Source organism: Natrix helvetica (assembly GCF_964273705.1).
Source record: "Natrix helvetica genome assembly, chromosome: 16".
Lineage (NCBI taxonomy): Eukaryota > Metazoa > Chordata > Lepidosauria > Squamata > Natricidae > Natrix > Natrix helvetica.
Window position 1 is genome coordinate 2,481,366 of NC_138563.1, and position 24,579 is coordinate 2,505,944.

General features: G+C 47.2%; 1 protein-coding gene across 6 annotated transcripts; it reads right to left on the bottom strand.

The window, feature by feature from the left end:
* Positions 1-280: 280 nt before the first annotated feature.
* ADAR (adenosine deaminase RNA specific) lies at positions 281-23,342 on the bottom strand. Of its 6 annotated transcripts, none has more exons than XM_081968076.1 (15): positions 23,180-23,342; positions 13,840-15,322; positions 12,372-12,564; positions 10,986-11,143; positions 10,436-10,571; positions 10,130-10,365; positions 9,458-9,617; positions 7,516-7,687; positions 6,035-6,128; positions 5,638-5,757; positions 4,924-5,057; positions 4,217-4,399; positions 3,636-3,748; positions 3,070-3,197; positions 281-2,696 (listed from the first exon to the last, which is right to left on the bottom strand). In XM_081968076.1, exons 2-15 carry the CDS (start codon positions 15,261-15,263, stop codon positions 2,438-2,440), a joined length of 3,510 nt encoding a protein of 1,169 aa, XP_081824202.1. In that variant the 5' UTR covers positions 15,264-15,322; positions 23,180-23,342; the 3' UTR covers positions 281-2,437. The 6 variants fall into 6 exon arrangements, with proteins under 6 accessions (XP_081824202.1, XP_081824200.1, XP_081824201.1 ...); XM_081968074.1 differs by lacking the exon at positions 23,180-23,342 and adding an exon at positions 22,746-22,986; XM_081968075.1 differs by lacking the exon at positions 23,180-23,342 and adding an exon at positions 21,548-21,692.
* Positions 23,343-24,579: the final 1,237 nt, after the last annotated feature.

Sequence of the window (24,579 nt, forward strand, 5' to 3'; positions counted from 1 at the left end):
AATCCCACGTGCTTCAATAAGATATGCGGACTTCAACTCCCAGAATGCCAAGGGCTGGCTGGGGAATTCTGGGAGTTGAAGTCCAGACATTGGTTATAAGTCTAGGACTCCCAAGAAAAACGAAAAAAGGCTGGGAATGAGGCGTAACGTGGGCAGAATTGGGCCCAATTTGGTAGAAACCCTCTTTGCAGCTTGCAACGATAAACCACGATTAAAGCCTCCTTGCATTCTTCCGGGGGAAAAAAAACCCACACACGCACACATGGGAGAAAACAGCCGCTACAGAAAAAAAAAAATCTATTTTATTTCAGGCAGAATGCAATGACTTTAGTCCATCCAAATGAAAGGATCCGGAAAAAGAACGAAAACACGGATTTTGTTCATTTAAAAAAATGAGGGAGGAATAAACATTATTACAAGAGGAGGATGGAATCCGAAGTAGGGTGGGACTCTCAGCGGAAGAGGGGGACACAAACCATGGAGGTATGGGGGAGATGTTAAGGGAAGAGAAGGCTTTTTTTTTTTAAGGAAAAGTAGATTTTGGACCATGCTGGCTTGGGAAACAGCCAACCATGGTTAAAAGGGGGGATTATGAAAATATCTCACACCGGAGGCCAAGTTTTTCTCTTAGTTTAAAATAGAGGGTCTTCCCAATGCGGCCCCTTTAAAACCGGGGGGGAACTTCAACTCCCCCAGTTGAATTCTAGGAGTTGAAGTCCCCCCCCTTGGTCTTAAAGGGGCCGTGTCGGGAGACCCCCCTGGTTTACAGAAGCAACCATTAAAACGGGTCGTTTAGGTAGCTGCCCCCCAGGAGACGGGCAGAATCTGACATAAATACATTTAAAACATACATGTGAATTATCCCAAGGATTTGTAAGAGGCCCACGTTGGCTACCTGCAGGGGATTTGAGTGGGGGGGGGGGGGAAAGAGTTCAATTTGGCCCCATCCCAGACCCCTTATTTCAAGCGCTTGAAAACGCTGTGCTTCTGTTTCAAGACTTAAGAGAAGGGGGAAAATAAATCTTAATTTTTTCCCCATTTTTGTGCACCAACATCCAGAGGACAGGACAAGGGGAAGAGAAATTTAAAAAATAATTTTTTTAAAAGCTTTTTGGGCTGCTAAAGAGACACACTACTCTCCGGGTTAATATCTACGAGGAAGATTTCAAGATTCGGCATTTTTTTTTTTTTAAGCCTCTCCAACATCTGAAACCTTCCTAAAATTCTGTAAAATTTGGGCTCAGACAGAAAACGCGGAGGGGGAAAAAAAAAAAAACCCTTATGGAATTTGCTGGTTAGAGGAAAGGAGGAAGGGGACAAGAGCTTAGCTGGGAAAACGGACGGGTGCGACTGATCTGGGGAAAAGACGCAATCACGCAACCGCCAACTTTGCCAGTTGGTAAAAAAAAACAATATCCACCAGGACGCCTGGTTCGAGTCCTCGGTGGTCAAAAGCCTTGGGAGGGAAATGTGCCCCCAAAGATTCAATTCCCAAGGTAGACAAAAACTGGCCCCAGACTCTTCGGAAACCCCCACTCCCACTCCCCACCCCCGGGAAGGAAGAGAGCGAAACGAGAAATGTCTGAACGCAAAGAAGCTACCAGCGTGCCAACTTCACAGTTTTGAAAAGAAAGGTTCCAATAATGACTTCGGGGCATTTTATTTATTTTTTGGTCACCCCCTGCCCCCCCGCCAAAAAAAGGGGGGGAAGGAAGGAAGGCAGAGAAAGAGATAAGGAAGGAGGAAGGAAGACAGAGAAAGAGATAGGGAAGGGAGGCAGGAAGGTGGGAGGAGGAAAGGAAAACAAACAAGAAGGAAGGAAGGAAGACAGATAAAGATAAGGAAGTGAAGGAGTAAGACAGAAGGAGATAGGGAAGGGAAGGGAGGAAGGAAGGAGGGAGGGAAGACAAACAGAAAGGAAGATGGAAGACAGAGAAAACAGGAAGGGAAGGAAGGCAGAGAAAGGGATGGATGGAAGGAGAAGAGAGAGATAAGAAAGAGAAGAAAGAAAGGAGAAAAAAGGGAAAAAAAGAGAAGGGAGGAGGAAAAGAGGAATGCTAGTGGATTTCTTGTTCCCTTGAGCCCAACAGTTTCGGATCACGTCTCTGCAAATCCATCTTGAAAAGGGGAAGGGGCATTTAAAAGAGAGGAGGGAAAGACCCTGGGCCTTTCCCAGCCGAATTAAAACAACCTTGTCGCTCGAAACGGGTCAGGACGTCCCTCCGCTCACTGGAAATCTGAAAAAAGCATCCCCAAGCACCGTTAAAAATAAAAAATAAAACGACCCCAAACGGCCAGCTTCAAATCTAAAAAGCAAAAACCCAGAAGTCCTCCCCTTTTTTTCTCTCTCTCTCTTTCTTTCCTTGGCTTCTGCAGAAAATAAAAACTGGGGGGGAGGGAAAGAAGGGAGGGGGAAAATTATATATCTCTCTATCTATCACGGGGAGGGGGGGGCAGAGGGCTCCGGCAGGAGGAAAGTCTTCTCCTCCTGGGGTTTGCAGATCCAGCTTCCGTAGCCCATTTCTTGGAGACCCCAGAAGAATTGCTGCTTGGCACTCTGGTAGTCGGCAGCCGACTCTTTGGCCTCCGAGTAGGCGGAGAACTTCTTCAGGTCCTCCCGGACCATCTTGACGCAAAGCAGGCGGAAGAGTTGGAAGAGAGACTGCTTGGAGACACGGGAAATATCCAGTTTGGGCCTGAGGAGGAGGAAGAGGAAGAAGGATTTCTTATCTTATCCCCATCCATTCAAAAAGGAGAGAACAACAACAGCAATAAAACAAATTGGAGCATCCCCTGAGGAGGGAAAAGAAGGGGCAAAGCAGAGGAAGTAAGGGAGTAGGAGAGAGGGTACGGAGGAGGAGAAGAGGGGAGGAGTGGGGGAAAGAGAAGGGAAGAAGAAAGGAGGAGAGGAGAGGACGAAAGACCGCCATTCTGACGTCGACCTGCTCCCGTTTAGGATTAGCTACAATCCACTGTAGAATCACCCACCTGATAAAAAGGGGCTCCGGGATCTCTGCAGGACCCCCACCCTAAATATTCCCGTCTTGGGTGATTCCACGTTGGTCTTACCCGTCCACTTTGCCTTTCGTGCCATCCAAGATTTCGACGTTGGTGCCATCCGGGAGACACCAATTGATGCTGGATTCCTTGGTCTTCCCCGTCTGCCTCGCGGAGTCGTAGACACTGACGCGGCCGACCTACAGGGTCGAAAAGGGGAGGGGGGGGGAGAGATTGTATTTCTTTGCCAGACCCTAAGCCGTGAACCGTCATCGTTCAAGCCCGGAGCGTCTAGATCAGGGGGTCGGCAAATTTAAACACTCAAAAGAGCCCTTTGCACCGGTTTCCCACAGAAAAAAAAAAAACCACCGGGAGTCACGCTTCTCTGCATACTCGCTCTCCCAACGGGGAGCTTAATTACTTAACAGTGGTCACTAAACGAGGACTTATATCGCTTAGCGATCTGACTGTGATGTTGTTGGGAGGGGGGTCCCTGGAGGAAAATGGGGCAAGAGACCTAACTTGCTTCTTAAGGAAAGGAGAGGAAAGGACGTTTTTTGCTCTCTTAAAGCGCTACCGTCCCGCCTGGCTCTTTCCGATCGATTTAAATCGGAGAAGAGGGGGAACGCAAGCGATACCTCGGGGTGATTGACCAAATAGGGGGCAGGAAGCCTCGTCCCGAAGGCGTTGCCGTCTCTGGACATCCGGCAGCAAATGGCGCGGGTCAAGTGGCCTTGGCTGTACAAGTAGCCTGGAAAAGAGTGAGAAAAGGCAGAGTTGGTTATTTAAAAAAAAAGGTTGTCTCATCCATTCCGGATTTGCTGGTTTATAGACAATTCCCAGGTGACGGTGAGTTCTAGTCCCATCTCAGGTATGAAACCCAGCTGGGTGACTTTTAACCAATTACCAGGTGACGGTGAGTTCTAGTCCCACCACAGGTATGAAAGCCAGCTGGGTGAGTTTGGGCCATTCATCAGGAGACTGGGAGTTCTAGTCCTGCGTCAGGCATAAAAGCCGGCTGGGTGACTTTGAGCCAATCACCAGGTGATGGTGAGTTGTAGGCCTGCCTTACGAATGAAACCCCGCTGGGTGAGTTTGGGCCAATCACCAGGAGACCGGGAGTTCTAGTCCCACCTCAGGTATGAAAGCTGGACTTTGAGCCAATCCCCAGGTGGCGGTGAGTTCTAGTCCCACCTTAGGCATGACTGGCTCAGCTTACCAAGTGTGACTGAGCGAAGGTAGACCGGATGTATGAAGTGTGACAACAAGGCGCCTTGCAAGCCAAGGACATTCCAGCGCAGGATTTTGTCACTGCAGGACATGGTGCGCAGGCGTTCTCCGTGCTGGATGCCGTCCCAGGTTGGCACGATGTCGCTTGACTCCACCGGGATGGTGCCCTCTCCTGCGGAAGAGTCCCAAGGGGGCACCTTTAAAAAGCTGGACTGGATGCACACAGAAGGCAGCTGGGTGACTTTGGGCCGATCACCAGGAGACGGTGAGTTCTAGTTTAACCTTAGGCATGAAAGCCAGCTGGGTGTCTTTGGGCTGATCACCAGGAGACGGTGAGTTCTAGTCCCAACTTAAGCATGAAAGCCAGCTAGGTATCTTTGGCCCAATCACCAGGAGACAGTGAGTTCTAGTTTAACCTTAGGCATGAAAAAAACTAGGTGTCTTTGGGCCAATCACCAGGAGGCGGTGAGTTCTAGTCCTGCCTTAGGCGTGAAAGCCAGCTGGGTGGCTTTGGGCCAATCGCCAGAAGAAGGAGTCTTGAGTGATTTGTAAAAATAATAAAAATCGATTGAATGAAGGGCGATCCCCCCCCCCTTGTTGTTTTTTGGAAGCCATGAGGACTAGAAACGTTGAGCTCTGGCCACCCCGAGCGAACTTCAAGAAAATGCGATTTCGGCCGCGAGATTTGCCAATTACCGTTTTCCACTTTGGTGCGGAGCTTCCCTTGCCTGGGCGTCTCAAAGAGGGGCTGGTGCTCGTCCTTCCCGGCGGTGTTGCCCTGCTCGCTGCAGGACTTGTCAAAGAGTGCGCCGTCCCCGCAAGGCGCCGTGCTGGAGAACACAAACGCACAACCCCCCCCCCACACACACACACAGAGCAAGCAGTGAGGCCGAATCCTAACTCGGTTTAGAGATCCCCGTTGGAGACCAGCGCCAGCAAACCCAGTTAGAAGATAGCTTTCTCTCGCCCCATTCCTTTATGTTGCCCAGTTCCGACAGGTAGTCCTCAACAAAGCCAGATTCACTTAACAGCCATGTGACTCACTTAACGGCTCGCTTAACAAACACGGCGAGGAAAGTCGCAAAACGGGGCAGAACGAAACACTTCGCCCAGTTCTCACTTAGCAACACGGAACTGGGGCTCAATTGTGGCCGTAAGTCGAGGGCTACCTCTATTCGGATCCCCTAAGCCACGACGATCTTTCCCCTTGTACTATTTTCCCCTCCTTTATGCTCACCTGGTCTACAGGCAACATCATTAGAACTCACCTGGTTTACAGGTGAGAATTGACATGACACCTCACCTGGCGTACAGGTAAAAGGTGACATCCTTACAATTCACCCGGTGTGCAATTAAAAGGCAACATCGCTACAGCTCGCCTGAGGTACAGGTGGCCCCATTACCACTCACCTGATGTACAGGTGGAAGCTGATGTCATCTTTGATCTTCAACTTCCTGTCTTCCGCCAGCTGAAAGATGCTTTCGTCCGGCGCCAGGGGGTCAAAGTTCATCAGCTCGTTGTACAAGAACCTGGAAACGAGGAGGGGGAGATGAAGGGCAACGCTGCCAACGGCGGGCGTCCTCGTACCTGTGGCCACGCTGGGAAAATCTGCTGTTAAGCGAGGCGTTGCCACGAAGGGTCGCTAAACGGATATCCGTTCAGTCGAGGACTAGCTATACTCATTTAATGCAGGGGGAGGGGGGGCTACCTCAATGAAAAGGACCGGGCGTGGTGATTTCTCCTCCCCCCCCCCGCCTTCCCACCAGCGGATGGGGCTGACGGAGCCACCCGCCTGCCTCTCTTCACCTGACGAATCCCCTCCGGGAGATGATCTCCGCGTGGCAGTCGTTCACTGTCTCCCCTTTCAAGCTCAGCTCCTCCCCTTTCACGCAGCGGTTCCCTGGCGGGGAAGAGGAGACCTTAGTTAGACCTTCCTTCCTTCCTTCCATCATTTACCCATCCCTACATCTATCTATGTTCCTTCTTTCTTTCCTTCCTTCCCATTCTCTCTCCTCCTTCCTTCCCTTCCATCTTTTATTTATCTACCCATCTGTTTCTCTTCCTTCCTTCTTTCTTCTCCTTCTGTTCCTTCCTTTCCTTCTATATCTATCTATCTGTCTCTTCCCTCTGTCCCCTTCTCTCCTCCTTCCTTCTCCTCCCTGCCTTCATTTATCAATCTACTCATGTATCGATCTCTATTCCTTCCTTCCCCTTCTATCATTTACCTGCCTACACATCTATCTATATTCCTTCCTTTCTATTCTCCCACCTTCTTCCTTCTTTGGCTTCCATTCATCTTTTATCTACCCATCTATCTCCATTCCTTCCTTTTCCCTTCCTCTCCTTCTCTTCATTCCTTTCCTTCTATATCTATCTATCTATCTATCTATCTATCTATCTATCTATCTATCTATCTATCTATCTATCTAATCTCTATATCTATCTATCTATCTATCTATCTATCATCATCTATCTATGTATCTATCATTCTATCTATCTAATCTATCTATCTATCATCTATCTATCTATCATCTATCTATCATCTATCTATCTATCTATCTATCATCTATCTATCTATCATCTATCTAATCTATCAATGTATCTACCTATCATCTATCTATCATTCTATCTATCATTCTATCTATCTATCATCTATGTATCTATCTATCATCTATCTATCTATCATGTCTCCCTCTCTATCTCATATCTATCCATCCATCCATCCACCGTATCTATCTATCCCTTTATTATCTATCTATCTATCTATCTATCTGTCTGTCTGTCTGTCTGTCTGTCTGTCTGTCTATCTATCTCTTCCCTCCATCCCGTTCTCTCATCCTTCCTTCTTTTCCCTCCATCTATTTATCAATCTACTCATGCTATCTATCTCTATTCCTTCCGCTCTCTCTCTCTCTCTCTCTCTCTCTCTCTCTCTGATAGCTCTTATCATTTTGACTAGCTATGAAAACAGAAAGCAAAAACAAATACAAAGTAAGTGGGGGGGGGAAGAGGAGAGAAACGGAAGGCGAAGCTAAACGCGCAAGAGAGGAAAAGAAAAAAGAAAAGCAGAAGAGCAGGGAAGAAAGGAAAGAGAACCAACTGCTGGCCACCTTCACAAAATGTGTTCGGTTCGGTTATACGACCCCTTACCCTGCAATTACACCCCCACACACACACTCCCCACTTTTCTATCCAGAATCCATTCTGCGTCACCTTCGAAAGCACGGAATGCAAATTCGGGCTCTCTCTCTCCTCCCCCTTTTCAGGCCAAAATAAACACCCCTCACCTGTACCAATGCTGACCACGACCCCCATCCCCTCCTGCCCCTTCCTCATGATGATGGCGGCCAGGATCTTGCGTCCCAGGAGGCTGTGCTGGATGCGGGCAGTCAGGGCGTTGAACCGCTGGTGGCTAAGCATGGCAATCTGGTCGTGCAGGGTGCTTCCGCTGACCGGCAGCTGCCAACGGGACGGAGGAGAGAGGTCAGTAATGGCCTTCTGGGCTTCGGGGTGTGTGTGGTTGCTTCAGGGAGGGGGTTGTCTTAAATCCCCTTCGGGCAGTGGGAGAATGCAGACCGGAAGCAAGGGGCGAGGTGTATTAACCCCAATAAAGGGAGTCCTCGACTTACAACAGTTTAGTGACTGTTTAAAGTTACAACGGCGTTAAAAAAAAAAGGGATTTAGGATGGTTGCACCATCCCCGTAGTCACATGATCAAAATTTGGACACTTGGCATTTGACTCGTATTTATGACGGTCGCAGCATCCGACCGTGTGTGTGTGTGTGTGTGTGTTGTGTGTGTGCCTTTTTGCCTGACAAGCTGAATCAACGAGGACGACAAATTCGCTTAACTCCCGCGTGGCTAATTTATCAACTGCCCTGATTCGCTTAGCGACGGGGGCAAGTGAGGTCGTAACATGGGGGCGAAGCTCACTTAATCAATGTTTTGCCTAACGGCAGAAGTTTTGCGTTCGATTGGGGTTGTAAGTTGAGGTCTGGTGCAGGAAGCTGGGACAAGGGTTTTGTTCATAGGATTTGCTTCATGGCCCCCCACAAAATAAAAATGAAATCACACAATAAAAAATAAAATAGGATACAATAAATACAATGAAATATAAAGCATACCATAAAAGAATACAATAAAAAAGAATAGAAACAAAACAAAGATATAAAAAATGCAATCAAGTATAAAAAAACAAAGAATAAAATAAGTACAATAAAATGAAGAAATAATAATAAAAAAAGATAAACTAAAATAGAATACAATAAATAAAATACAGTAAAATAAAAAATAATAAAACACAATAAAATAATAAACTAAAATAGAATAGAATAAAATAATAAAATAGAATAAAATAATAAAGTAGAATAAAATAATAAAATAGAATAAAATAAGATACAATAAAATAATAAAATAGAATAATAATAAAATAAAATAAAGTACAATGCAATAAAATAAGATACAATAAAATAATAAAATAGAATAAAATAGAATAAAATAATAAAGTAGAATAAAATAATAAAATACAATAAAATAATAAAATAAAATAAAGTACAATGCAATAAAATAATAAAATACAATAAAATAATAAAATAAAATAAAGTACAATGCAATGCAATAAAATAATAAAATACAATAAAATAATAAAATACAATAAAATAATAAAATAAAATAAAGTACAATGCAATGCAATAAAATAATAAAATAGAATAAAATAATAAAATAAAATAATAAAATAAAATAAAGTACAATGCAATGCAATAAAATAATAAAATAGAATAAAATAATAAAATAAAATAAAGTGCAATGCAATAAAATAATAAAATAGAATAAAATAATAAAATAGAATAAAATAATAAAATTCAATAAAATAAGATACAATAAAATAATAAAATACAATAAAATAATAAAATAAAATAAAGTGCAATGCAATAAAATAATAAAATAGAATAAAATAATAAAATAAAATAAAGTGCAATGCAATAAAATAATAAAATACAATAAAATAATAAAATAAAATAAAGTACAACGCAATGCAATAAAATAGCCGGCCATGGGGGGTGCCTGGATGTCTGACTATGCTTTATGACTGAAATCCCGGCTCGTAAGTCAAGGGCCCCCAGTAGGGCCAAACCATGCGGTCAATGAAGCCAACCAGCCAAAGGGTATCCCGATTGGGAAATCGGATTGGCCAGGAAGCCGTGAACGGAGGCTAAAGAAGGCCTGACCTCTGTGATGCCAAGCCCTTCGGCCGCGTGCTCGGACTTCTCTTTCTCCCCAATGAGAACTCGGAGTGCTGCGTCCGCCGCTTCCTGCTTTCCTTGCTTTTTGCTGTGCGCCGAGACCGGCAGGAACCAGCGGCCGCCCACTTTCGCCTGGAAGACGAACCTGCAGGGAGAGAATCAGGCGGGAGTCTATCTTGGATCCTCAGGGTGCTGACATACCGCCACCCTCAAAAAAATGACAGGTAGTCCTCGACTTATTTATGGACTCCTATTTATGACAGTCGCAGAGTCCCTGGGACGGGGACGGGGGGGGGGGGGGGAAGAGCCCTCACACGATCCCCTTTTGCGACCTCCCAACAAGCCAAGTTGGCGGGGAAGCCGGATTCGCTTAACGACCGTGTGAATAACTTAACGGCGGCGAGTCACTTAACAACGGTGGCAAAGAAAAAGGTTGTAAAATGAGTGATGGAAAGAATCCCTGAACAAATCGTCACACTTAGCAACAGGGATTTTGGGCTCAACTGTGGTCGTAAGTTGAGGACTACCTGTGTTTAGTCCGGGATGGCGCAGACTAGAACAGATTTTGAGAGAGAGAGAGAGAGAGAGAGAGATGCCAGACTTGGGTGGGTTGACACAAACTCGTTGGGTGAGCTGGACGACCCCCCCTTGACTTACTTGGGGTCGTGAGGAGGTCCGCTCTGGTTGATGAGTTTGAATTCGGCGGCGAAGCCGTTGGCTCGGGCGTACTCCAGAAGTCCGCTGACCGGATTCGTATTCAGGTACTTGATTAACTCGCCGACGCCTTTGGCGCTGACCGTCCTGGGCTCCTCTGGATTGGCCAGCTGGCTACCTTGTACGTCCAGCATAGGCTCGGACGGGGCTTCCACCTGCGGTTCAGAAAAGACAGAAATCTGGGCTGCGAATGAAGCAGGCGGAGAAAGCTTGCCGTGCCGAAAAGGGGAAAAAAGGGGGAGGTCTTACCTGCGCAGGTGAGTAGGTGGTTTCGCCAGTCAGCCCTCTCATGGCGGCCTCGGCGGCCATTTGCTTCGCTCCCTTCTTGCTGTTCGAGACCACGGCGGGGAAGACGCGTTCGCCCACCTTGACGCAGTATCGAAATCTGAATGGACCCCGGAGGAAGAATAGAATAGAATGACAGAGTTGGAAGGGACCTTGGAGGTCTTCTAGTCCAACCCCCTGCCTAGGCAGGAAACCCTACACTACTTCAGACAAATGGTTATCTGATCTCTTCTTAAAAACTTCCAGTGTTGGAGCATTCACAACTTCTGGAGGCAACTTCTGTTCCACTGATTAATTGTTCTCATAGAAAGTTTCTCCTTAGTTCTACGTTGTTTCTCTCCTTGATTAGTTTCCACCCATTGCTTTTTGTTCTACCCTCAGGTGCTTCGGAGAATAGCTTGGCTCCCTCTTCTTTGTGGAAGCCCCTGAGATATTGGGAGATATTAGCCACGGAAATTTGGGGCTCAATGTTCGAGGACTGGGTGCAAAAGCAAACCCCTCTTCCTGAGCTTACTTTGGGTCGTGAGCCGGTCCCTCCTGCGACAGCATCTTGAATTCGCACACGCTCCCCAGCTTCTGGGCGTATTCCATCAAGGCGCTGATGGGGTTCTTCCCACACACGAAGTTTGGCTGTGGGGCAGTGTATGAGGCCTCGGGGTCCGCCTGGTCAGGCTGGAGAGTAATAATAACAACAATAATACATCAACAAGTTGCAGCTTCCTGCAATAACACCAAACTGCAAAAAAACCTGCGCTACTCGGAACATCTTCTATTTGAAGAATAGTCCCTTCGGGAGAGGGGGCGGTCTAGAAGTCTAATAAAATAAATAAAATAAATAAAATAAATAAATAAGGTCCTTGGTTGATACCTAGGAGGCTGGCAGCAAACCCGTATCAACCATTAGCACCAGTCAGTGGTATTTGTGATGCATTTTTGATCGAGTTTCATGTTTAATGAATCAAAGAGCTAATGACGGTGATGATAATAATAATAATAGATGATCTGAAGCTGTATGGAAAAACACCCTCTGGAATCGAATCCTTGCTCAACACCGTTCGTATATATCAAGCCAAGATATTGCCATGGAGTTTGGATTGGGCAAATGTGCTACACTCACTATCATATCAGGGAAAACAGGGAAAACTGAAAGAATCAAGATGCCGCATGAAAATAACACGGAGAACTCAATGAATATTAAAGATAATAATTGATATCTCTGTACCAGCGGAAGAAAAAGAACTGGAAAATATCACAAGAGATTGCAACCTGGCCATCGAAACTACAGGGCTATGGATGAAGCATGTAAGAGTGATACCCATTGCCATCTTGGTACCATGTCCAAGAATTTGGCAAAAGACTTCCAAGAAATTGCAGCTTCCTGCAATAACACCGGCAGAGCTGCAAAAAAAAAAAAAACCTGCGCTACTCAGAAAATCATGTATTTTAAGAAGGTCCTTGGTTGATCCCTAGGATGCTGGCAGCAAACGGTATCAACCATTAGCACCAGTCACTGGTATTTGTGATGCATTTCTGAATGTTCAGTTGACTGAGTTTCGTGTTTAATGAATAAAGTGTATAATAATAATAATAAAAAAAATATGGACAGTGGAGGTGCAGAAGAGAAGAGAACGAAGGAGAGATAATCCCAAAACACAAAGATCTGGAAAACAGAAGGATTGTGGCAAAAAAAAAAAAAAAAAAGAAGCAGCAAAGATAGGACCAGGGGGTGATAGGTGCCTAAAACATCTGGGGCATCCCTTGAACACCATCGGCATTGACAAAATCCCCATCGGTCAATTGCGAAAGGCAGCTGGACTTGGAGCAACTGACATTTCTCAGCGACATCTTTTAATATTATTTGATAAAAACATCGCCCTGGCCTCCTCCTCTTCCTCCTCACCGTCTCTTCCTCCGCAAAGGAGGTGTCCTCGTACAGGGAGGTCTCGGGCTCCATGCAGTCTTCCCCCTCGTGCTGGGCTTCGTGGAGAAGAATTTTCATGGCGATGGCCGCGGCTTCCTGCTTGGCTAGTTTTTTGCTGCCCGCTTCGGCCGGAGGGAAGTGGCGGGCGTCAATCTTGGCTTGGAATTTAAACCTTGATGGGAGAAGAGAGAGGGGGGGGGGGGAAGAGAAGAGAAGGAGAAATGAAGAGAAGGAAAGAAAATGAGAGAGAGAAAGCAAAAGAGTGAAAATAAGAATGAAAAAGAATAAGGGGATGAAAGAGGGAGTAAATGAGAAAGAATGGGATAGAGAGTGAAAGAAAATGACAGAAAGAGACAGAAAGAATGGAAGAGAATGAGAGAAAGAAAAAGAACGAGAAAGGGAACGAAAGAGGGAAAATAAGAGAATGAGAAAGATGATGAGGCAGAGAGAGCAAGAATGAAAGAGAAAAGAATTGGAGAAAGAAGAAAACGAGAATGAAAGAGAGAAAATAAGAGGCAAAAAGAACGAGAAAGAAAATGAGAGATATTAAGAGAAAGACAGAAAGAGAGCAAGAATGAAAGGGAGTGAGAGAAAAAAGAATTAGAGAAAGGAAGAATGAGAAAGAGAAAATAAGAGACAGAGAAAGAAAATGAGAGAGGTTAAGAGAAAGACAGAAAGAGAGCAAGAATGAAAGGGAGTGAGAGAAAAAAGAATTGGAGAAAGGAAGAATGAGAAAGAGAGAATGAAAGAGGGAAAATAAGAGACAGAGAATGAGAAAGAAAACGAGCGAGATTAAGAGAAAGAGAGCAAGAACGAAAGAGAATGAGCGAGAAAAAGAACGAGATAAAGAGAATGAAAGAGGGAGAGAAAAAATGAAAGAGAACAATAGCAAGAGACAAGAGTCGGCGAGGAGAAAAAGAAGAAAGAATAAGGAGAATTCCACATTTCATACACACTTAACACAAACCCGGGGTGTGTGTGACTGGGGAGACCCCTGTTCCTTTTATTTCCATGAGTTATAATCCAGTGTGGTTAAGGAACAAGCACCCCACCTGTGAACCCCACTTATCTGGGTTGGACTAGAAGACCTCCGAGGTCCCTTCCAGCTCTTGTTATTCTGTAATCCCAGATCAATTAAATCTAAGGAACGGTTTGGCTACAGGGTTTGAAGGAGATATTGGCCAGCCCCCTGTCTGGAACGCTACAGAGTCTCCTGCTTGAGCAGGGGGTTGGACTAGAAGACCTCCGAGGTCCCTTCCAGCTCTGTTATTCTGTTTTCAAAGAAAGCAAAGCCCAATTGCCTTTTGGGGGTTAAAAAAAAAGCATATTTGGGAGAACTATGACCTGAATGACTGAGAATCTACACACACACACACACACCTGCAGGAAGGACCCTCTCTCCCTCCCCTCCAATTGTTCCCCCACCCCACCCAAGGAGGCCCCTTACCGCGGCTCGTGAGACGGCCCACTCTGCTTCAGCAGGACAAACTCGCAGTGCTGATACATGTACTGGGTGTATTCGATCAGGCCGCTGACTGGGTTTTTCTTCTGGCAATCCATGAGCTTCTCCAAGGGGGTGCACTGGAAAGCCGTGTCCAATTGGGCGGAGTAGCTGGGGTACAGGGGGGACTCCATAATGTACCTCGACTCGTCCTGGGTGCTGATGGCGTTCATGTCCTCGGGGATGTCGTCGGTGGCCCAGCTGCTGGCCTCGAAGTAGTCGTAAGGCGAGAACCGGCGGTACCGGGGACGCTTGGACGAGGGACTCGACCACGGAGGGGGGCAGCCGCCGCTGACGACGGCGCTCGGCTCGATCGGCTCGGCCGCCTGCTGCCCGTTCTCGATTTGCTTCTCCTCGCTCTCCGGCGGCGGAGACGGGCGAGGGGAGGGCACGTCGGCAGGGGCCTCCGGTTCGGTGCACGGGGCCGGAGGCTCGTTGTCCGCTGGAACCGCCTGCCGGACCTCTTCCGCTTTCATCTTGACTTGCATCCGTTTCCGCTTGTTGTCCGTGAGGGACCACTTGGGAGGGCTGGAGTTCTCCTTGTGGACGTCGCCCAGCTTCTCCAGGGCCAGGAGGCTGGCGTTGACATCCCTGGCTTTGGTCAAGCCGATGTTCTTGGCCAGGTTGAGAGCCGTGGAGTCCGCCACCCCAAAGAGGAAGCTGCAGATCTTCTCCTTGATTTCGGCCATGTCAGGAGAATCAAGGGAGTCCTCCTGGTCAGAAGACGAACTTCCTCCTTCTTCTTCTTCGGTCCCCAAAGAGAAAAAGGAACTGGGATCCTTCTCCCGGCTGGCCGGATGTCCCTCTCGGCTTGCTTCCGCGAAGTCGCGACCGCCGGCTAGCCTCCACAATGGCGGGGTTGTCCCCGACCGACTCAGCTGCCCTTGGCGGTGAAGCTTGTAGAGGTGACGGTTGACCACTTTCTTCTGGACGCGCAGCCGTTGGGCCAGTTGGTGAGCGGAGATGGTCTGCCCAGATTTCAGATCCCTCAGGATCCCCAGGAGATCTCCCTCCACGTCCTGCTGGCTGAGAGTCAGACCCTGGAAGTTGGAGACGAGTTGGTCAACTCCACCCTTCGGACCAGTGGCGAAGGAACTTGGTTTAGGAGGAGAGGGCGGCTTCGGTGCCTGCCAGCCACCCTTACCAGGAGGTCTTCTATTAGGCTCCCTGTAGTTGTACCATAGATTCGAAAAGGAGGGTGGGAAGAATGTCCGCGGCGCTGGGGACCTCTGGGCACAGGGCTTCCACAGTGCAGCTTCGGAAACTTCTCCTCGCAGGAAGAGGACCTGTCGCCGGCGAAGCTCTTCGTGTCCGCCGGATCTGGCCAAGGTCTGGTCTGAAGCTGTGTCACCAGCAGGGAATCTGCTCATAGCACTCTGATGAGGAAGGAGCGCAGGGGTGGAGGCATTCTCAGCCGACGTCGAAGAACCTGGCAAAGACACAAGAAAGGCACGTTTTCAAATCGGGTTGGAGGAAGGGAAGACCTTCCTGGCTCTCCAGTGGTGGCGTCCGTTTTGTGCTGTGGCCCCTCCAGCAGCCGAATCAGAGGAGGAGGAGGAGGAAGAGAAGCATGGGAGTTAGGGTCAGCATCAAGTCAACCTGAGAGCTCCGAGGGGGAAGAGGGAATGGAGGTGGCAGAGAGAGAGAGAGAGAGAGAGAGAGAGAGAGAGAGAGAGAGAGAAAGAGATAGACAGAGAGAGAGAGAGAAAGAGACAGAGAGAGAGAAAGAGAGAAAGAGACACAGAGAGAGAGACCGCCTATGCATTTAAGGGGACTAAATCATTATTGTTAACCCCCCTCTCCCACACCCCTTTGCAATTCTCAACCGTGCCTCTCCCTTCTTTAATGGAAACCATCAGAGGTCCCTTAAAGGTAAGGGTGTGAGTGCGTTTGTGTGTCTGTGTGCGTGCATGCATGCCAAGACAAACCCAGGCCAAGTGAACAGCAGCGTAAAAAATCAAATCGCAATGCAAAAATCCGGAAATCAAAAACAGAAGTTTACACACAGCTGCGGACTCGGAAAATCCAGAGGGGGTAGGGGAGAAATCTATCTATCTATCTATCTATCTATCTATCTATCTATCTATCTATCTATCTATCATCTATCTATCTTTCATCTATCCCATTTATCTATCTCTATTTCATCTATCTTCAGTATCTATCTCTGTATCTATCTCTGTCTCTCTCTCTCTCTCTCTCTCCAGTATCTATCTATCCCATCTATCTATCTATCTATCTATCTATCTATCTATCTATCTATCTATCTATCTATCTATCTATCATCTATCTATCCCATCTATCTATCATCTATCTATCTATCTATCTATCTATCTATCTATCTATCATCTATCTATCCCATCTATCTATCATCTATCTATCTATCTATCTATCTATCTATCTATCTATCTATCATCTATCTCTATTATCTATCTATCCCATCTATCTATCTATCTATCTATCTATCTATCTATCTATCTATCTATCTATCTATCTATCTATCTATCCCATCTATCTTTCTATCTCTATTTCATCTATCTTCAGTATCTCTCTCTACCTCTACCTCTACCTCTCTCTCTCTCTCCAGTATCTATCTATCCCATCTATCTATCTCTATTTCATCTATCTTCAGTATCTATCTATCATCTATCAATCTATCTATCTATCTATCTATCTATCTATCTATCTATCTATCATCTATCTATCATCTATCTATCTATCTCTATTTCATCTATCTTCAGTATCTCTCTCTCTCTCTCTCTCTCTCTCTCTCTCTCTCTCTCTCTCTCATCTATCTATTTCATTCTGTCTGCCCACCCACCCACCCATCTATCTATCTCTATTATCCATCTATCTATAAACCACCTCTCTCTCTCTCTGTGTGAGCCTTCACACCTACATTCTGTTATGCTCCGTTTCAAGCCTTCTTTAGCCTGGGCACAAATTCTCCTCGGCTTCCCACCTCGGAATGCAATTCAGCTTCAAATGCTACTTGAGGTTTACTCCCGGGCAAATGGACATGGGGTTGCCATTCTCCCTCTCCGGAGGTAACCTGAGTTCCCCCCCCCCTTGCAAATCCCCAAAAGTCAAGTGAGCCACCCCAAGTTGTGAATATTTACCAAGATTACGGCGGAGTGGATTTATTTCCCCCCCAGCTAGACGGGTCTGTTTGCACCTCGTAAAACAACAGAGGGTAAAATATACAAAAGGGCTGGATGTTTCCCCCCCCACACACACACACATTCCAGGAGGAGGGGGGGGAGAGGGAGACGGAAAAAAGAAGGGTTAGAGTTACTGACCCGATAGAAGTTGAATAAAAGCTTACCGCTTTCCTTTTGCCCGGGATGAGAGCTGTGCATGGCATCACCCAAGGCTGGAAGAGAAATTTCCTGTCCATGCAGCAGGGAGGGAGGAACGGGGATGTACATGCGTGTGCATGAACACACGGAGAGACACATACAAAGAGAGGCAGTCAGACTGTGCCAGGCACAAGGGGAAGGGAGTTCCCAGCAAGGGGGCAGAAGAACTGAAGGGTCATAGACTCTGCCTCCCCTATTTAACCTGGCTCAGGAGGAGGGGAAACAAAAAATAAAGTTAAGTTTCACTTTCTATTCTCCTCCTCCTGGCTCTTTCTCCTTCAGAGGGTGGGGTTTGCCGCCAGAAAAAGAACGCACATCCCTTTTTTTCTTTTTTGAAAATCGAAATTTCAGTTCCCTTTCATCATCTTTCCGTGGGGCAGGGCTATAGGGCCAGGTGCCTTCTCCAGCCCCCCTTGTCTTCAGTGGGTTTTTTTTTTAAAGCACTTAAAAAAATAGCCTGCCAGCTTTGGGGATGGGCGAGATAGAAACTTTTGAGAGAAAAGAAATGAAATAACCGAATAACCGAGTTGGAAGGGACCTTGGAGGTCTTCTAGCCCAACCCCTAGGAAAAAAGGAAGGAAGGAGAAAAAAAGAATAGCAGAATAAGAGAATAACCGAGTTGGAAGGGACTTGGGAGGTCTTCTAGCCCAACCCCTAGGAAAAAAGGAAGGAAGGGAGAAAAAAAGAATAGCAGAATAAGAGAATAACAGAGTTGGAAGGGACCTTGGAGGTCTTCTAGCCCAACCCCTAGGAAAAAAGGAAGGAAGGGAGAAAAAAAAAGTATAGCAGAATAAGAGAATAACAGAGTTGGAAGGGACCTTGAAGGTCTTCACCCCCCGTGATGGGAAAGAAAGAAAAGAAGGAAGGAGAAAGAAGGAAGGAAGGCAAAATAAGTATAGCAGAATAAGAGAATAACCGAGTTGGAAGGGACCTTGGAGGTCTTCTAACCCAACCCGCTGCTCAAGCAGGAAACCTTATACCATTCTGGATAAGAGGTTGTCCAATCTCTTCTTGAAAACCCCCAGTGATGGGAAAGAAAGAAAGAAAGAAAGAAAGAAAGAAAGAAAGAAAGAAAGAAAGAAAGAAAGGAAAGAAAGAAAGAAAGAAAGAAAAGAAAGAAAGATTTTTAGGATTTTAAAAAATTACAATTCCTGAATTCAGGACTAAAAAAAAATCAAACGACATTCTTAGAGTTAGGATTTTTTAAAAAAATTAAATTACGTTCTTGGATTGCAACGTAAAAAACTGAATCCCTTTCTTGGTTTTCGGCCGTTCTGAAATTCAGAAAACCTTATATAACCCCCATCCTTCACAATCCCCTCTCAACCCAGACAGGATCGCAGCCTCCGGGCGTCAGGGAGCCTGAATTGATCCGGAGATATTATCACAACGCATGAAGGACAGCTGTAAACAGGAGCGCATAAACTTTCCTTCCCCTGGTATTGGTTGACGAGTTCAAATAACAGGCTCACCTGTCCAGGTGCAAACGAGAGGCGTGGAAGATAAACCAAAGACCTCGCCGACGGCCCGGGGGAACTTGCGTAAGCCACAACCAAGCCCCCCCACCTCACTTTTAAGGGCATCCGCTGGCCTTCCTACCTGTACAGGTGAGTGTCAAGGCGTTGCTTTTATACATTCACCTGTACAGAAAATCCAGGGTGAAGAAGGCCAGCCTCAAGCCATGAGAAACTGCCAGAATTTGTAGCAGCTGCTTTCACGTCCAAATTTAGAGGCTTGGCTCATATTTACGACGGTCGCAGCGTCCCCGGGCTCACGCAATTCCCCTTTTGCGACAAGCAAAGTCAAGGGGGAAAGCCGGATTCACTTAACAACGGCGCTCCTGGCTTAACGACTGCAGAGACACCCTTAACCACTGTGGTGAGAAAGGTCGCAAAACGGAGGGGAGGGGGGAGAAATCCACTCAACCACGGTCTCACTTAGCAACAGAAACGACTGGGCTCAACGGTGGGTCGTAAGGAGAGGACCACCTGGAATTGGACAAGGGGATTTTCACGAGACCAGGGGCAAGATGCACCTGTACGAAAAAGCTTCCCACTTGTTTCTTTCTCTCTTTCTCGTCTGCGGCCTCGCACACCTCCACGCACAAACTCACACACACACACCCCGGAGAGACACACTCTTCGCTACGGTTCACTGCACCCGTCTCACGCGGCCAAGTGAGAACACCTTCTGTGCTTGATCTAAATTGGCCGGTTATTTGAGCCAGGGAGATGAAATTTCATTGCAGATACAGTGAGCATACTTCCTTGTTTGATGGGGGCGCAGGGTGGGGTGGGGGGTTGTTAATTAAATGGGAGGGAACTTATTCACACTTTGGAGTTGGGGAGTTCATTGCCAATGCCTAACACATCGTTTTCTTATCAAAGGGGAAAAGATCTTCCATTATCTTCAAGAGGAAATCTAAAATCCCTCCTAAAACCGGGGAGTTGAAGGGGCATACGGTTACCTGATTTCCACGCACACACCTCTTAAAATTGCACCTACACAATGGCTAAATCAGGAATAAAATGAGATTATATCGCCAAATTGCTGGAAAGGTAATCAAATACCGGGCACATGTGGAGAGACATGCAAAAAAAAAAAAGCGAAATAATTCTGGCGAGGTATCCAGAGGCGGTTGGAAGAAATGACCAAAGGTTAGAATTAAAACCGGTGTTATTCTTATGAGGAATCGTAACTGAAAAGTATAGTAAAAGGTCAATATATTTAATATTACATATTGTAACGGCGGCACGAATGGTATACGCCCAACAATGGAAAAATGAAAATATACCTTTAGAAAGGGAAACGGTAAAGAAAATATTTGTAGGCGCAGAAATGGATAAATTGATGCTAGAATTAAAAAAACAACAACACACGAATCAGAATATCGTATTTCAACTTATCCAAATCACCAATTTGTTTCTTGTAAACATTTCTGGATGTTGGGATCTGTTTTAGAATAAATGTGCCGATGCCAGAAATTTGTTAAACTGCTCCCTCTACAAATCATCATCCTATCTTTTTTTAACAACCCCATAATCCCTTGCAGGGTGGAGTCTGGGACACTGAATGGAGCTAGCAGAGTGTTTGCTGGCCGGATGCCCTTCCTGTCGCCAATCGAGAGTTTTGTTCAGCAGATATGTTCCCATTGTGCCCAGAGAGGGAAATATCTGCCTCTACCTAGGATTGAACTCACAGCCTCTTGATTATGAGGCGAGAGCTCCACCTCTAGGCCACTGCACCTCTCCTTTTCTCTAAAAATCACCTTACATTATTTATGTACCCACACATGACAACTAGAAGAAAGAAATAATATAAAGAGCATCCAACAGTATAACCAACTCCAACTTTACACCGTCCTCTAAGCGCCTATCCAATTCATACTAGCTCAATGGAACCTCCAGCTGTAAATGTGCTCTACCCTGAAAAACTAGGAGCTCTTCTAAAAGAGAGGCCATGTCTCACAAGTCATTAGTTGGTTGCTATAATGAACAGAAGGCCGGAATATGTAGTCTGCGCAAGACCAAAAGTGGATTTACGAGAGGTCCCAACCGGAATGGTTAGGAAAAAGACAGACAGAACAACAACAACAACAAAAAAGCTTCAGAAATATGACTTTAAAACGAGTTAACTATTTGGGATCCAATCGGCAGAAAGGACAGACTGTAAATTAAGATAAAGCGCCAACGATAGCAACAAAACTCTACCAAGTTCAATGCATTCCTTTTGCAATAGACATCCTTCCCGGAGAATCAGGTAGTCTGCTGCCAGAACTGGAGGCTCCATCAGGAGGAAAACCCACAGGTGGGCTTTACTTCCAAGTAAGCATGAGCGGGGTAAGGGGCTGATAGACTTGGGGGGGGGGGGATCTGTGTCCTTTTCTTTCCTGTGTGGTGGTTCATGCCAGGTTGCATCGCATTGCATGGGGTTGCCCTGAGCAAGGGGGTCAGTCTAGAAGACCTCCAAGGTCCCTTCCAACCCCATGATTCCATGAAAACCAAGCACGTAAAATCTATGAACTGCATGGGGTTGGCCTGAGCAAGGGGGTCAGTCTAGAAGACCTCCAAGGTCCCTGCCAACCCCATGATTCCATGAAAACCAAGAACGTAAAATCTATGAACTGCTTTCATCGCTTTGCATTGAATGGACTTCCATGGGCCCCTTTAGGCCTGGGGGAGTCGGGCAGACGCCCCCAGGGCCTGCTGCGGCTTCTCCTCCTTTCCAGGCGGGCCTTTGCAGCCGCCGCCCCCCCGCCCCGATCGGGCCCAGGCCCGCCCCCCCCCCCCCAGCCTTACCTCCCCTCCCCTTTCAGAAGCTTCGCCCGGCGCCGCCGAAGGAAGCCGCTTCTATTGTGCGGGAGACCAGAGCGGGCGAGCAGTGATGACGCCTTTCAGAGCGCGACCCCGCGGCCTTCACGGGCCCGCTGGCGAGCCCGGCGGCGCCATCTTTGAAGAGGGCAAACCTGACCTTCTTCCCAAGAGACGCAGATATTTTAAAGGGGGATTTGCAGAATGCATTGGGGGTCCCCGTCCCCCCCACCCAAACAATATTTTGCGCCTTTTGTCGCAGGGGTTATGTCGGGCGGTTGTGAAGCCAATCCGGCTTCCCCATCAGAAGGTCGAGAACTACCTGTATATTTTATACAATACATACATACATACATACATACATACATACATACATACATGCATACATACTGGTATGCCCAAATACAATTTATCAGCACAAATACAACACACACACACACACACATGTATATATATATAAAATCAAGAATCACCCCGATTCTGGATTTTGCACCAACGACGGTACTACACTACCCATCCGATCCTGAACTTGGCACAGCTCTCTTGAGCTCAAACATAAGGGAATATCACAAGGAGGGGGTGCGTTGGGTTGATTTTTCCGGGGTGGGTGGGTGGGTGGGTGAGGGAGGATGGAAAGGAATTAATGCACACAGAGTTCCTCCAAGGAGAAGGCACCAGTTCTCTGTCACTGCCTCCATGAGGACTAGCAACTTACTTTATTTTACTGGGAAGTTACTATTTATTCCTCTGCTGTTTTGCTCGCCTTTTTCGGCCTCTCCCTGTGCAATGGGCACAGGATCAGGCCAGACAGGTGCAACCCCTTTAATTTGGGGTATTGCATCCCCTTAATTTTTTTTTTTTGGGGGGGGAGGGAGGGCTGCTTATTGTTTATATGTATTTATTTCCAGGAAGAATTAATGCTCGATTTCTGCAATTCTGCAACGCGCATTTTCAGCTGTCAAGTACTGCCCATCATCCCCTCCCTCCAATATGCATGCTATCTCTATCATCTATCTATCTATCTATCTATCTATCTATCTATCTATCTATCTATCTATCTATCTATCTATCTATCTATCTATCTATCTATCTCCCCCATTTATATTGGTACGACCCCCCCATCCTTTGCAGTGCCCCCCCAACCTCAGCCCCCTCCCCTCTGCAAGAGCTGGGTTGCAACCCTCACCCCAGCCAGCAGGCAGGCTGCGGAGGATGGGAGCAGGGGCGCCCGCCTCTTGAGGGCGCCAGGTTGGGGAAAGGCAGCCGGAGGGGGGCGGGCGCATCCCCGCCCCTTCGCCCACCGCGCGCCTGCAGGCTTGCGAAGCTCAGGGCGGCGGGCTGCGCCGATGCGCATGCGCGGGTAGCGCCGAGTCGATCCGAGCGAAGACGGACCCTCCAAACAAAACCACCACACACCACCTTCCTCGAGGGCTACTGCGCACGCGCCGCGCGGCCCGAAGAACCGCTCTCCCGGCACCGCGCATGCGCACATCGGGGCGACGCGTTCCCGCTCAATCCGCCTCGCTTTTCTTCCCCGTCCGCCTTTTTTGGGGGGGGGGGGGTTTCCCGCGACCGTCGCCGCCTCGCTTTCCCCGGCCGCTAACCGGGAAGCCGACTCACCTCTCCCGCCCGGAGCAAATCCCGGGTGGTGACGGCAATCGAAGGGGAGGCCCGCCCCGCTTTCGCTTTATTTCCTAAGCCCCGCCGTGCCTGGGCTCGGGTGGGGGCGCAAAGTGATTGCGTCACGCGGAGCGCGCGGCGCACGAGCCTCCTCGTCCTTCCCTCCTCCCCCCCTCCTTCCCGCTGTGACGTCAACGGGGCGGGGCGCTTCGCCATGGCAACTGCCGAGCGCTCTTGGCGGCTGCGCTAAGGAAGGGATGAAATGGAGCCTCCAGGCTTAGGAGAAGTCTACCCCAGACCCTTGGAAACCGTCGGGGAAAAAGAGGGTTTTTAAACCCGGCGGTGGTCCTTTAGGGTCTAAATAAGGTGGACTACAAGATCCATCATCCACCCACTCACTGCCCATCCCTCTGGGGTGGGGCATGCTGGGTATTGTAGTCCAAAAGTGATTTGGATGGGATTGAGAAGGGGGAGCAAGTTGAATTGTAAACCGAATAAAGGAATAAGTAGAGTTTAATAGTGAGGCTGGCAGAGGATGATGGGATTTGCAATCCCGCAGCTGTCACATCTTCATTGATTGATTGATGATATGGCCATTGTCTCCAGGGTGGCTGATTATAATATAATAAGGGATATAAAAGGAGAATGCACTATAAAGATATATCAAAAGCATATAAAACCACAGAGGGACCAAGGACGGATCCTGAATTCACAGATGCGCTATGGGTGATGGGAGCTGTAGTCCATGCCCAGCCGCCAAAACCAGCAGCTCCTTAAAAAAACTCCCATCCTTTTTTGCTTCCATTTTTTTCAGTGTTTCTCAAACTCTTGAAGTTGGGTGGACTTCAACTCCCGGAATTGAACTCCTGCTTGGGGTGGGGGGTTGGACTAGATGACCTAGAAGGTCCCTTCCAACTCTTCTTATTCTGAATCTGAAATTCCCCAACCAGCCTGCTTTAAGTATAGACTTTTAAGGATACTGGCTGGGGGATTCTGGGAGTTGTAGTCCATCTACTTTAAAGCACGCTGGCTGGAGAATTCTGGGAGTTGAAGTCCATCTATCTTAAAAGGAACCAAATTTGAGAAACCCCTGTTTCAAATCTACTCTTGAAGCTCAACCTGGCTTGTTTCTACTAATCAGCACTTTGGCATCACCCAAAATTTGGGGGGGGGGGATTCTTATTCCTGTCTACCCCACCTCCCCAAATTTTGATCTAGAAACAAAAAAAAAAAAAAGTTATTTTCCCAGGAGCAATAAAACGACCCTTCCCAAATCTAATCATCCATTTGGGACGCATCCTTTTTTTAAAAGGCATTTTCCATTTGCAAATAAACCAGGTTTAATCCCACCCAGGCTTCACTTAAATTCCTCTTTTCCTTTGATCTAAACGTGAGACGAA

Coding starts and splice junctions, on each gene's coding strand:
- ADAR (XM_081968072.1), bottom strand. CDS start 17,348: ATGTGTCTCTCCGTGTGTTCATGCACACGCATGTACATCCCCGTTCCT. Junction 5,758..6,034: donor TCCCGGAGGGGATTCGTCAG/GTGAAGAGAGGC, acceptor CCTCGTTTCCAG/GTTCTTGTACAACGAGCTGA. Junction 4,400..4,923: donor CCGCACCAAAGTGGAAAACG/GTAATTGGCAAA, acceptor ACTCTTCCGCAG/GAGAGGGCACCATCCCGGTG.